This window comes from Canis lupus, chromosome 11 (assembly GCF_048164855.1).
Source record: "Canis lupus baileyi chromosome 11, mCanLup2.hap1, whole genome shotgun sequence".
Lineage (NCBI taxonomy): Eukaryota > Metazoa > Chordata > Mammalia > Carnivora > Canidae > Canis > Canis lupus.
Genome location: NC_132848.1, coordinates 3,665,168 through 3,678,414, shown reverse-complemented (window position 1 = coordinate 3,678,414; position 13,247 = coordinate 3,665,168). Strand labels below are relative to the sequence as shown.

General features: G+C 59.1%; 3 protein-coding genes across 11 annotated transcripts in view; 2 read left to right on the top strand and 1 right to left on the bottom strand.

The window, feature by feature from the left end:
- Positions 1-135: 135 nt before the first annotated feature.
- Positions 136-11,694, bottom strand: MBD6 (methyl-CpG binding domain protein 6). 9 transcript variants are annotated; one of them, XR_012038848.1, is made up of 15 exons: positions 7,075-7,286; positions 6,044-6,107; positions 5,740-5,876; positions 5,395-5,497; positions 5,100-5,262; positions 3,818-4,870; positions 3,002-3,663; positions 2,573-2,726; positions 2,221-2,390; positions 1,679-2,092; positions 1,522-1,589; positions 1,247-1,310; positions 937-1,106; positions 608-671; positions 136-350 (listed from the first exon to the last, which is right to left on the bottom strand). XR_012038848.1 is itself a non-coding variant. In XM_072842960.1 (13 exons), the coding sequence occupies exons 3-13, from the start codon at positions 5,850-5,852 to the stop codon at positions 1,032-1,034; spliced, it is 3,039 nt and encodes a 1,012-aa protein (XP_072699061.1). In that variant the 5' UTR covers positions 5,853-5,876; positions 6,044-6,107; positions 11,636-11,694; the 3' UTR covers positions 136-1,031. The 9 variants fall into 9 exon arrangements, 5 of the variants coding, with proteins under 5 accessions (XP_072699061.1, XP_072699059.1, XP_072699062.1 ...); XR_012038846.1 differs by having other exon boundaries at positions 136-671; XR_012038849.1 differs by lacking the exon at positions 608-671.
- LOC140642419 (DDIT3 upstream open reading frame protein) overlaps positions 9,324-13,247 on the top strand; it is a 4,588-nt gene continuing 664 nt past the window's right edge. Inside the window, exons 1-3 of the mRNA XM_072842975.1 lie at positions 9,324-9,386; positions 11,876-11,923; positions 13,088-13,245. Of these exons, the coding sequence (XP_072699076.1) occupies positions 9,324-9,386; positions 11,876-11,917 (105 nt within the window). The 3' untranslated portion in view covers positions 11,918-11,923; positions 13,088-13,245. The remainder of the gene's footprint in view (positions 9,387-11,875; positions 11,924-13,087; positions 13,246-13,247) is intronic.
- The window catches only part of DDIT3 (DNA damage inducible transcript 3), an 804-nt gene continuing 664 nt past the window's right edge, over positions 13,108-13,247 (top strand). The window contains exon 1 of the mRNA XM_072842974.1: positions 13,108-13,245. Within this exon, the coding sequence (XP_072699075.1) occupies positions 13,108-13,245 (138 nt within the window). The remainder of the gene's footprint in view (positions 13,246-13,247) is intronic.

Here is a 13,247-nt window from a genome sequence, read left to right as displayed (position 1 = left end):
CTGGGGAAGAGGCAGCACCGAGATGGACCTTCACAGCCCAACGGGCAGCCCGAGCCACTCTCTGCCCCAACAAGATTTAAACCATAACCTGTTCTTACCAAGGAATTAAGGAAAAAATGAGTACAGAGCCAGAGCCAGAGTTTCAAAATATTCTCATCTGTTAAATTAAGAGTGTCTCCCATAGAAAAGCAGTGGAGGCCCCACAGGGCAAGTACAAAACAGAATTAAAACTCCCAACGGTCTTGTCTTTACAAAAGAAAAGGCAGGAGGCAGCCCCTGGACAGCGGGTCGTGCTGGCCGCTCCGGTTGGACCACGTTGCATAATCCTCAGTCGCATCATCACAACGTCTCTGAGCGTTTCGATGGGGGAGAAGGGGCAGTGTAGTGTGTGTGGGAGGAGAGGCCCAGCAGGCTCTCTGTGCCCCCTTACCCCCTGTTAGATCCCAGAGGAAAGTAGAGGGAAGCTGGCTACACCTTGAAATGAGGCTATGTGTTTCAAACCTGGGGACGGGGGTAAGAGGGGATCTGTGCTTTGAGCAACCTGAGCCAGAGGCAGAGGGGTGTTGGAGGGGTGAGGGGGGAATGCATGATGCTTATTGCTTTGTACCTTTCACTGGGAAGGAGGGCAGCAGCCAACAGTAGCTCACAGGTTTGTAAACTGAGCCTGCTGGCTTCAAGAAGGGAGGCAATGAAGTCGAATTAAATATAAAAGAGTCATTTGTGCAAAAATAACTTAAACAAATAAAAGACCTGGGGAAGGGGGTGTTCCCCTTAGCCTGGTGGGGAGAGGGCCATATACCACCCCCCCCCAGGCCTTTTCAGTGACATGGCTTTGGGGGGGAGGGGGTGAGCTTCCCTACCCCCTGCAATGGCTCAGGATGGGATTGTAGGGGAAGGGCTTGCATTTGTGCTCTGAGTGGGGAGTAGTGCCCCCACCCACTGTCCACAGGTGCAGGTGGCTGGCAGGGGCTCCCAAGGCTCAGCACTCAGCTCTCCCCAATCAGGATCAGATCCAGCTCCAGGTATGGCTGCTAAGGGGCCAGTTTCCTTCTCTTGTTTTTGGCAGGACGGCCAGGGCGGGCCCGGGGAGGCAGAGGGACAGCCGCCTGTGTGAGAGGGGGAAGTTGAAAGAAGTGATCAAACAGCTAGGTACCGGGAAGTCTTTTATTTTCTCCCCACTCCCTCCCTCTAGTCCTCCTCTTCTGCCTCGTCCCCTACACACCCCTCAACCCTGATACACACTTACACGGGTTGTAGGGCTGGGGTCCAAGGTCACGTCCTGGCGGGAGCTGTTGCTGTTCCGGGTAGGGCTGCAATAAGGGCCAGTAAGGGCGCAGGTGATCAGCGCTACCTCCCCAAGCCCGGGGGAGGCTCAGAGCTGGGGCGGGAAACTTTCTACTTCGGGATAAAAAAGGCAGATTATCTGTATTCGTATTAAATAGATTTGTGCCTTTTTGAAAGTCAGCCACTCTGTAGAGGTTTCTATAAAGCATCAAGAAGTGGGGAAAGGCCAACACTCACTTGTATTTTCTCCTCCGGCCACGACGAGACTTTCTGACTACCCCTGGGGGCACCTGGGAAAACACGGACTGTATGTGTAGGAAAAATGAGGAAGAGGAAGAACGTTGCAGCCTGCCTCAGAGCCCTTCAGCCCAGACCCTCATCACCCTGCGCTCACCTTAAGGTCCTCAGAATGGGGTCCGGGAGGGGATGGATCCTTGGGCTCAACACCCCCTTCGGCCAGCTCCCCGTTATGCTGCCAGTGGTGGGTCCTTCTTGGGGACCGTTCCATTTGTCCATTGAAGCCACCACGTGCCCCCCACTTGAGGGCCAGTCGGCCAGGCTCCCGCCGACTGCCAGGCTTTCGGCCCCGGCCTGGCCTGGCCTCACCGTTAATGCCCCTAAGTCCCCCTCCTCCCCTCCGTCCCCGTTTCCCTGACCCCCTCCCAGTGAGCAGCTCAGGGACTGGGGGGTCAGGAGAACCACGGGGTGGGGCTAAGGCACTGAGGGGAGGCCGGGCAGGCTCCGGCTCCAGGGCTGAGGTGGGGCTCTGGGGGGGCAGACAGGGGGCTTCCGGCTGCTCCGGGGGAATCTGCAGACAAACAGTAGCACCTTAGTCCCAGCCAGTGCCTCTGTGTCGGGAACAAAAAACCTCTACTTCCATTTGAGGAAAAAACCTGCCCCTGAAGCCCCCGCCTCCCCGCCGGGAAGCGCCCTCACCTGGAGACTCTGTAGCAGGCAGGCTAGGGGACTAGAAGCCTCCGGGAGGGGTGGCGGAGCTCCCCCCCCAGGGAGGAGCTGCAGCCCCAACTGGCCAGAGAGAAGAGGGCCAGGAGGCTGCAACAGGCTGGGGAGGGCTCCAGGGCTGCCAGTCAGCGAAGACAGATCACCTGTTGAGGAGTTGGAGGATCAGGAGGCCCCTCGGCAAACCAGGAGCCCTTGCACTGACCCTGTTTACCTCCTGGGCGTAACCCTGGGGTCAGACTCTTCCCAGGTCATCCGGCCTCTACTCCCAAGTGTCACTGCTTCCTCTTTGTCTCTTTTGCACCAGTTTTTTTCCCCTCAGACTCACCCAGCAGGCTGGCACTCAGCAGAGGGCTAAGGAGTTGGGGGGGTCTCCCTGAGTTGGAGGGGGCCTTGCCCAGAGAGGAGGCCCCCGGGTCAGTAGTTGCCGTGGTGACACTGGAGGTAGGTGGTCCAGGTTGGGGGGCACTCAGGACACAGGGCTAAGGAGAAAGAACGGCTGTGACGCTCTTCGTGAAGCAGTTCGTGAACGCACAGTACCTGCACACGTACCACCTCACCGGAGCCTCACGTGAAGTAGGCCACGCTTATTAAATACAGACCCAGTTCCTGCAGCCATCCTACCCCCAGCCAAGAACTAAGCCCTCCCCGCAGGCCCCAGGGAAGAGCTCAGGCATGAAACTGAAAGCCTTTGATTCCCTGCTCCCATCCCTGATTCTACCTCCTCCTGTCCCACCCACTCAGCCCCTATCCTCACCTGGGGGGGCGTCCCCGAGGGGGGATCCAGGCTGGCAGCCAGCAGCGCAGAATTTAAAGCTATGAGGGTAGGGGGTGCTGAAAGTGGGGGGAACAGTAGGGGGGGCAGGTCTCCCAAACCTGAAAACGTCTCCCCACTTGGACCCCCAGCTCCCTCTGCAGATCCCTCCCCATCCCCAGCTGTGGGGCCCAGGGCCAACAGGGGCAGGAAAGAGGCCAGGAGGTTGCTAGGAGGTGCAGAAGGGGGTGGAAGGAGGTCTGAGGGGGCTGGTGGAAGCAGGGAAGCCACCAAAAGCGAAGGCCCTTCAGGCTCGCCTGGGGCTAGGGGAGGGCCGGGTCCCCCAGGGGGGGGGAGCAGGGGCTCAGGGGGAGGCTGTCCCCCTCCCCCAGCCAGCACGCCAAATAAACTGTGGCTGAGCAACGGAGATGGTGGAGGCTGCCCCAGACCCAGAGGCAGAGGCAAGGCCCCTAGCATCCCCGGGAAGCTGGCTCCACTCAGCGCCAGGCCCTGCTCAGGACTAGGGAAAGGGAAAGCCTCCCCACCAGCCAGGGGAGGCAGAGGGCAGGCTGGGCCCGCCCCCATCCCGAGCCCTTCCGACGGGCTCTGAAGTACAGGGCTGGGGACTAGGGGGGCTTTGGAGGCAGCTGGTGGGGCAGGGGCACCTGCAAAGGAAAAGAGAAATTCAGCTCAAGGGAGGACCTTTATCCCCGGCATCCAAAGAACCCAACCTTCGCGCCTCCAACCCAGAAAACCACCAAAGAGCTCACTAAACTCCCCTAAGTGCCTCAGAGGAAGAGCCCTACCACACTCCCGTACCTGGCACACTGCTGAGGCTGCCACTGGTGGTCCCAGGCAGGGAGGGCGGGATAGGGTGCCTGGGCTGGGGAGGGCTCCCTGAGGAGAGGGTTGGGGGAGGAGGAAGGTGTGCATCTGACCCCAAAAGGTTAAAGCTTCCATCAGAGTGGGAAGGGCCAGGGGTGGGGAGTCCCAGCAGGGACAGCACAGAAGGGAGAATCGGTTGGGATGGCTCAGGGAGAGGAAAGGGTTGGGGGACAGGGGCAGGGGCCCGAGGACGGCTCCGTCTAGGGGCTTGAGGGCCTCCCCCTTCTAGCAATCGCAGTACAGTTGGGGGTCTGCGGGGACGACGCTGAGAGGGACGGGGTGATGCGGAGTGGGAAGCTGAGGGTGTCTGGGCACGGGGCCTTCGGCCCTGTAAAGTGCTGGGAGAGGGGAGCGGGGAATGCTGTGCCTTGGCCGCTGCAGAGAGTAGGCTGCTAGCAAGGAAGGGGGGTGCCCCGGGCCCCTCCACCGTGGGGGCCCCTCCTAGGGGTCCCAAGACCAGGGGCAGGTGCATAGTGGCTGAAGACACTGGTGGCTGAGTGGCAGGACCAGGGGGGCCAGGAGGACCAGAGAGATTATTGCTCGGGGGCAGAGGAGGGGGCGTTAAGGCATCACTACAGTGGAAGAGAGAGGGGTCTGAAGGTGGTGAGGAGGAGGTGTGGGGGGCTGGGGAAGAGCCCAGGTCAGGGGGCACCAGGCTGGAGCGGAGGGCGGCTCCCCAGTTGTAGGAGGGAGCATTGAGGCTGATAGCCGGCGGAGGAGGTGGGGCTGGAGAGGGGGCGTTGCCCCTTGGGAGGAAACAGGGGCTGCTGCTGCCTCCGGAGGGGACAGGGTCAGGAAGCCTAGGTGGTGGGAAGAGCCCCCCAGGGCCTGCTAGAGGGGGGAAGGCCTGTGGAACTGAGGGTGGTTCTGGGGGAAGGGAGCCAGGGCCCCCATTAAGTGGAGTTGTAGGGGGGACTCGACAAGGAGGGCGGGCAGAGGGGGGCCCTGGGGACACAGTGTGGAACATTTGGGGGCTCGCTCCCTCTCCTGCAATAAATGAGAAAAGAAGGGTCAGCCGGTGGCTCCCCTTCCAACCCCTTTCTTTTGTCTTCCCCATCCCATCTCCCATAACCTCGCAACCTCCCTGCGCCTTCGTCTCATCGGGTGGCTCCCCCCTCCACCCCTCCTTGCTCCCTCTCCTGGAGCTCCTCCCACCGTCCCTCCTCCAGGCCCTTAAGTTTTCCTCAGTTGTCAGGAGCGTGTGGAGAAGACTCACCAGGAGAAGAGTGTGAGCAGGTGGTCTCCATGCTGCGGTACAGAGTTGCCATGGCAACGGCTTTCCGCCGGTGGTTGCACAGCTTGGTCATGTCCTCCTCTGATGCGGGCCCCACCCCAGCCCCACCCGGGGTCACCGGGGCCAAAGGGTCAAAGTTGAAAACCTGTAAGGCGGGAGTCACGGACAGGGACCCTGAGAGAGCGGAATCTGTGAGAAGAGCTACCACGGTCAGTGACTCTGGTCGCAGGTCTCCTGGCTTATCCCTGTATTCTCCGGCTCCCCTCACCACTCTGACCTTGGGGACATTGAGTGGACACTCCAGACCGCACTTGCAGGTCCCATCGCTGAGGAGGTAGCTCCGGGTTTGCTCCAGGGAAGACAGCTCTGTGCCACTTGGGCTGGGAGAGCACAGGGTCAGAGAGCATGGAGTTAGTTGACATGCCCAAAGGACAGTTCCTTAGTCAGAGACCTTCCTAGGGAGCATGGAGGATGAAGGGTGTGGGACGAGGAGGGAGGACAGATGTAAGGGCCCGCGACACAGAGAGAAGAAAGGCTGAGGAAGGAAGGACAGGGAGGAGTATCGGGCTACCAGAGACCGGGCGTCGGGAGGACAGGCGGCGAGAGCGCTGGGGATCCGCACCTGATATAGAGCACAGCACCCTCTCGAACGCAGCGCTGCCAGCCGACGGGGACAGATGTGGCCACAGGGCCCCCAGCTCTGTCTGCTCCACTGCTCTCATTGCCCCCATTCATTGTGTGTAATCAGCTCCCACGTGCCTGGTAACACACATGTCCGGGCGGGCATCAGGGTGCGCGGGGTACCTGCGGGACTTCTCCAGCAGGGCCAGGATGCCGGGGAGACCCGAAAGAACCCAGGGGCCTGGGAAACCCTCAGGGAGCTGGGAAAGAAAACTGAGAGCTGTCTGCCGTCCCGCGGTGGCTACCTGAACATCTCTGCAAACATTGTGGGGTCCAGTCTAGAGCCGGGGCCTCCGGCTTAGCCCACACCTGCAACACAGGAGAAAGGGGGGGCTGTCGGGAATCTGCCCAACTCCGAGAGCACCAAAGCCCAGGACACTGTCCAGGGAAAGATCTCAGGGATCTGCTGGTGAGTCCACAACCGTCCTTTCCAGGTACCGCCCAAGGAACCGGAGGATCCAAGCCTCAACAACTCCCCGGGGCCAAGGAATCAGAGCCCAACCCCTGGACATAAAGGGCAAAGCCCCTTTGTCCCATCAGAGACAGAATCCATCCTGGAACATGGGCAAATTCCCATAATGCCAGGCCACTAGGAGCTTCCCAGAGCGTCTGGCCCCCTGCTGTTCCCTACCCCCCAGGAAGATCATATAAAAGTACGGGTTGCCCCACAGGTCACCAGGCGGTCGCCCAACGGCCCTCAGGGTGGTACGAACAGAAGCCCCCATGCCCGCCCCATGAGACGATCACTGATCTGCTTCACTTGATCTTCCTAGGAAGGGTTGCAACCTAGCTCTGTCTTCTCCCAGAATCCCGAGAAGCTCCTGATTTCCCCCCAAGCCCGAGGCAAGGGGCTTCAGCACCTCCTACCCCACCGGCTTCAAATTGGCTCCAAGTGGGGACGCAGCCCCCCCCCCCCGCCTGCAAGCAGCCCCCCAGCCTCACCATCGCTCCCACCCCACACCGGCGGCTCCTAAACTTTCCCTCTCGTAACAAGGCGCCCTGTCACCCAGCCTGCTTCCCTCTGCCTGGGGAGGAGGGGAAGGCGCACGAAGTAGGAAGGAACTTGGGGAGAGGGCGGGCGGAGGGTGGGCGAAGCACTGAGGGAGGGAGGTGAAGAAGGCAAAAGTCAAGCAGTGCGAGGGAGAGACGGCGGGGGCAGGTGAGGGCGGGGGGGCGGGGATGGGGCCGGGAAAGGGGCCGAGGACGCGGGGGGCAGAGGGTAGGGACAGCAGGGGAGGGGAGGGGGAGGGGCGGGGGGGCCGGGCCCTGCACTCACCGCGGCCCATGGCTCGGCCGGCCCCGCCCTGCGCAGTCGCGGCCCAGAGGGTGAGTGGGAGGGAGTGGGAGGAGGGTCGGCGGAGCCCGAGCCTCCGGTACGGCCCCGGCCGGTCCTAGCAGGAAGCGCCGCCGCCGCCGCCGCGGATCACCGAGCGGCCTCCCGCGCATGCGCCATGGGGGCCAGGGGCAGCCCTGGGGATTCCGTTCCCAGAAGGCACCGCGCAGGCTGCCGCCGCCGCCGCCGCCGTCGCTGCCGCCGCCGCCGCCGCAGCCGCCGCCGCCGCCGCCGCCGCCGCTGCCCGGACGGGAGAGGGGCGGGGCCGGGCCCCCGCCCAGCGGACAACGACGAGCCAACAGGAGGGGCCGCAGTGCGCATGCGGGAGCGCGCCTACCCCTCCCCCACAACCCCCCATTAATCCCCAAGAGAACAAACACCCCACGCGGCCCCCCCGCCCTCCGCGGAAGGATCTGAGCCTCTTCCCAGGCCACCGGCGGCCAATCCCAGCCCTCCCCGGGGAGGGGCCCCTTCCAAAGCCACAGTCTGTCGGGGGAGCCAGGAATGCCGGGTCCGGGAGGGGCCGGCCCCAAAAGATGAAAGTCGCGACTTGCCCTGCCCCGCCCCAAAGGCTTCCCGGGTAGTGTGCTGGGACTTGACCCGCCTCCCCAGGTCAACATGTCACAACAGGACCTCCGCCTGTCAAGTCACATGACCTCTGCCTGTCACTGACAACCTGGTCATGTCTTTGGGCCAGGAGAGACCATCTGGTCCAACCCACCCCCACCCCCATCTACTGAAGGGGAAATGGAGGTCTGGAGCAACGGAGCAGGCCCGGCCGAGGACCTGTCACCGTCACACCACCACCTAAACCTCCTTGCAGCCACAACCGGCCTTGTGACAGATTCTACTTAACTCTGGCTGCCCCCGTGAGGGTATGACAGTGAATACAACCGGCCGCCACATGGCATCTTTTTTCTCTCTAATGGCACAAGAAAAACGTTTGCATTTTAAGCGATGCTTTTCACTTTTGTTTAAGCTGCCTCCAAGTTCATAGTGCTCTCGTTTTACCTTCACAACTCGTCATCCTTTATTTACAAACAAGAACGGTTGTGGCACGGATATTAGGGGGCAAGTAAAGGGGCAGGTGAGGCCAGACTCTGGGCTCCTGACAACCCGGTGCAAGGCGGCTGCGCGCTCAAGTGCACCCAACGTCCCAGGCAACGAGGCTCTAAGGTCGCCCGAGCACCGAGGCGGCAGGCGGCGGGTGCACGGCTCCTCACGCAGGAGTCACAGGACCTGCGCGGCTGGTACAGCGAAAAGGGCGGGTCTTGATCCTTGGTGGAGGCACCAGAGTACGGGGGGGGGGGGGGAGGCTGAGAATCGCGTCCACCGGGCCAAGTCCTGAATCCTGGCATGCTGAGCGCTCATCAGAAACTTCACAAAGATAAAAGTTAGGGGTGCTTTTCGGCGAGGAGCTGAAAATGACCATCAAAAGTACTCAAGTTCCTCGGCCCCTTCTGGGGGAATTAGGGAGCTAAACGGGATCTTTCTATGCGCCTACTCGAGGAGACGTTAGGCGGTCCTGTGGCTGCATGCAAACTTTCAAAAGAGATTGGCTTAGAAGACCTCGCGCCCACTAACTAGGAGGGGACCGAGCAAAATGGGAGCCCCCCATGCAGACGGCGAGGCGGGGGCTAACGCCAGGTGGGCGGAATAAGGGCGCCGAGGAGGACGAGCCGCAGCGCGGCTTCGCAGGCAGCCTGAGGGCGGCCACGGTTGGGAGCCGTTGGGGCCGTTGGGAGCCCGGCGCTGGCGCCCCGCCCTCTCCTCTCCCCCACCCCCCCGCACCGCCCACCACCCTCGTCGGCCCCTGCGCGTGCGCGCCGAGACACCGGTTGCCAAACATTGCATCATCCCCGCCCCCCTCTCCTCCCCTCCTCCCCTCCCCCCCAGCTCTCCCCTCCGCGCGCGCGCATGACTCACTCGCCTCCTCCGCGGAGCCTCGTGACCCAAAGCCACTTCCGGGTCCGACACCACCTCTACCCACGGGCCGGCGGGAGCGAAGGGGGCGGCGCCGCGGGGGCTGCTGAGTGGCGGGCGCGGGGGGCGGGGCGGGGCCAGCGCCGGCGTGCCGCGCCCTGATTGGCAGGCTTGCGGGCCCGCCCCCGAGGGGAGGGCAGGGCCTCCTTAAAACATCCGCGCTCGGGCCTCCGAGGTCAGAGGCTTGAGTGTAAGGCACAGAGCGGATCATGTTGAAGATGAGCGGGTGGCAGCCACAGAGCCACAGTCAGAGCCGGAACCTGAGGAGAGAGGCGAGTACCGATCCCACCTGCTCTTTACCCTCTAGTCCTCGGGGATGCTGGTTGTCCCTTCGAAGTTGGGGCATCAGCTGCTCAGGATGCGGCCCCACCCGTTCCCCGACGAAGTTAGTGACAGTTCGAGGGAGGGACGGGGAGCATCCTTTATCCGGGAGTGGTGCTTACAGACCTCTCTTCCCTCGGACGGGAGCGGCGCCCCACCCTGCCCGGAGCGCGGGCCCGGCTCTGGGCCGTCGGGCTAAGGGGTCCGGATGCCCTCGGGAGACTCCCTGTCTTCCGCTGCTGCCCTAGGCCGCCTCCTTGGTCCTGTCCGGTGGGAGGCGGGGCGGCAGGACACTCCCCCACGCCGAGACGCCTGGATGGCTCTGGCTCACGCCCTTGCCGCCACTTTCCCACCAGCGGCCCTGCCCCTACCCCACCCCCAATCCTGTCTCAGCCCAGCGTCTCAGGGCCAGAGTGGCCACGTCGGTGGATGGAGCTCCTGGGTCCTGCACAGGACAGCCATTCCACACCCTAACGGAGAAGAGAACCTTAAGGAGACAGACTCCAGACTTTGGGAGGAGGAGGGATGCCAATGGCTAGGGAGCAGAGATGGGTTTTCCCATTCCCCCAGAGGTCCCGGGGGCCTCCTGCACAAGAGAGCATTCTGGATCCCTTAAGTGTGGGAAGCCATTTGGGGTCTCCCCAGTGTAGGGTCCTTCCGCAGGGATTTGTCCCTGCTGCTTTCCCCGCGTCCTGCCTCCCAGCTAATTTCTGTGTAACCGTTGCATCAGGCCAGCCCCCTGTTTGGCTCTGCAGCCCTCTGGCCTGGGGCCCCACTGCTGATGAAAGCGGCATCCCACACGCTGGAAGGCAAGGAGGGTCCCCCAGGGAGGACAGCCCTGAAGAGAAACACTCTGGGAGATATTGCATCTCCAGTCCCCAGGGCTGGGCAGCTGCTGCTCTGCCTCTGGGCTTCCTCCTCCCTTCCCTATGAGACACTGGGGAGAATTCTTTCATTCTTCACAAATTACTTATTACACACCTGCTATGTGCCACACATTTTAGGCCCAGGATGCATCTACGAACAAGGAAAAGACCTGTTCTCACAGAGCTTACATTTCGTGGGAAAAGGTGCACAGCGAACAAATATAGAAGTGCCAAGGAGAAAACCAAAGCATGGAAGGGTAGTGAATGCCCAGGATGTTTACCTTGAGTCATTAGAGATTCTCTCACAGAGGTGACATTTAAATGAAACTTCTGAAAAGAGGCAAAGTAGTAAGCTGTGCAGATTTGTGAAAGGAAGAGCTTTCCAGGAGAAAGAACAGTGAGAACAGAGGTCCTAAGGTGGGAGTGTGCAGAGTTTAGGGAGCAGGCCAGCTGGACGGACTAGAGGGAGAGTGGTCAATGAGAAATCCAGGGCAGGGAAGGAGATTGTGTGGGGCCTTCTAAGCCATATTAAGGACCTTTAGCCTTTAATATTCATGAACTTTAGTCCTTGAAGAGTTTTGAACAGACTGACAGGACCTGACTAGAGTTTTAAAAGGCTCACTCCAGGGATCCCTGGGTGGCGCAGTGGTTTGGCGCCTGCCTTTGGCCCAGGGCGCGATCCTGGAGACCTGGGATCGAATCCCACGTAGGGCTCCCGGTTCATGGAGCCTGCTTCTCCCTCTGCCTGTGTCTCTGCCTCTCTCTCTCTCTCTCTCTCTGTGACTATCATAAAAAAAAATAATAATAATTGAAATAAAATAAAATAAAATAAAATAAAATAAAAGGCTCACTCCAGCTGCGTGTTGTGAACAGACTTGGGGCAGGGTGGCAAGAGCAGAAGCCGGGAACCTGAGTAATCCAGCAGAGGAGAGTAACTTGACCTAGATTGCAAACAATGGAATTCTTGAGAAGTATTCAGGTTCTGGTTTTTGAAGAATGAGTTTAAAAATTGGGCTGGTGGTTTGAATTGGGTGTAAGAGAGGAATGAAGGGCAGTACTAATGCTTTTGGCTTAAGCACGTAGAGTTGCCATTTACTGAGATGGGGAAGATGGAGGGAAGAGGTGAGCAGAATTTGTCTTTGGATATATGAAGTCTGAGATGCCTCTTAGATATCCAAAAGCAATAAGCAGCTAACACAGTTGTAGGTCCCAGGAGAGGTCGAGGCTGGAAATGTGTATTTCCAGGATGTCAGTGTGGGAATGGAATTAGGAAAATAACTTGATTTGTTCCCTTCCCTGTCGTCCAGTCTTTTCCCTGGCAGTTTGAGGCCTACCTTAAATTTAGAGAAAGTCAAGTTGGCCATGATTTTTCTATTATGTAATCAGGACTGCAAATGTCAGCAACTAAAAATAAAGGTCAGGCTCTCCTCTGTCCTTGGAAACGGCTGCAGGGACCACTGACTGTCCATACCCTGTAAGACAGAAGTGAGGAAAGACCGATAGGAGGCTGGAGATAAAAGGAACTGCCCCTCTCCCTTCCCAAAATGGCTAACCTCTGTCTTTGATCCCCACAGTGTTCCAGAAGGAAGTGTATCTTCATACATCACCACACCTGAGAGCAGGTAAACTTTTTTTTTTTTTTTTTTGAGAGCAGGAAAACTTAACCATCCCTTTCCTAGAACCAATTTCTAAGAGATGCCGCTTAGGGTCCCTGTCTTGGGGCCCTAATAAGTTATGAAAACACCTAGAGAAGATAAGATAGAGTTTGAATCTGAGCAGACTTTTGCTGACAGCCACATCCCTCCTCCTGGCCTGCCCCTAACTAGGTGACCAAATCACTATTCTTAGAGCATGTCCTAATTGAAAGCTGGCTGAGTGAGCAGTCAGCCCCAACAAAGAATTGGTTTGTCTTACAAACCTCAGTCCCCATCAAGGTTAGACTCACCCAAAGGACTCCCCACACAGGAGAAAGGAACACAAGATGGTCTGATAATTGCCCCCTGGAAACTACCAACAGAGTCCCCCAAGGAAGGCTGAGGACTTTTACCAGGATCCCATAAGAATGTGTATTCTACACCCATGCTGCTTCAAATGCCGGGCAAAAGCAGCAGAGAGGGAATACTAGTATACAACCAACTGATAGGGGCAGCCCCGGTGGCGCAGTGGTTTAGCGCTGCCTGCAGCCCGGGGTGTGATCCTGGAGACCTGGATCGAGTCCCACGTCCGGCTCCCTGCATAGAGCCTGCTTCTCCCTCTGCCTGTGTCTCTGCCTCTTTCTCTCTCTGTGCCTCTATGAATAAATAAAATCTAAAGAAAGAAAAGAAAGAAAGGAAGGAAAGAAAGAAAGAACTGCTAGGGACGCCGGGGTGGCTCAGCGGTTGGGCATCTGCCTTCAGCTCAGGTCGTGATCCCAGGATTTGGGATCGAGTCCCGCATCAGGCTCCCTGCGAGGAGCCTGCTTCTCCCTCTGCTTGTGTCTCTGCCTCTCTGTGTCTCATGAATAAATAAATAAATCTTTAAAAAAAAAATTAAATAAAAAGAACCAATGATAAATTTTAAAGGGCCAAACAGTAAATGTTTTGGATGCTAAGGTCTCTGCTCTTACAGCATGAAAGCAGCCATAAACAGTATGTAAATAAATATAGTTATGTTCCAATAAAACTTGACCTGCAAACAGGTACCAGGCCGGTCTGCCAACCTGTATAGACTAACTGCTTTGCGGAGTTGTTCCACTCCCACCCGGCCACCCCCACCCCCCACGCCATCCTGAGTATGTCCTTTTCCAGAGCCTGATCCAACTGCAGAGATGGCAGCTGAGTCACTGCCTTTTTCCTTCGGGGCACTGTCCAGCTGGGAGCTGGAAGCCTGGTATGAGGACCTGCAGGAGGTACTGTCCTCAGATGAACATGGGGGTACCTGTGTTTCACCCCCTGGAAACAAGGAGGT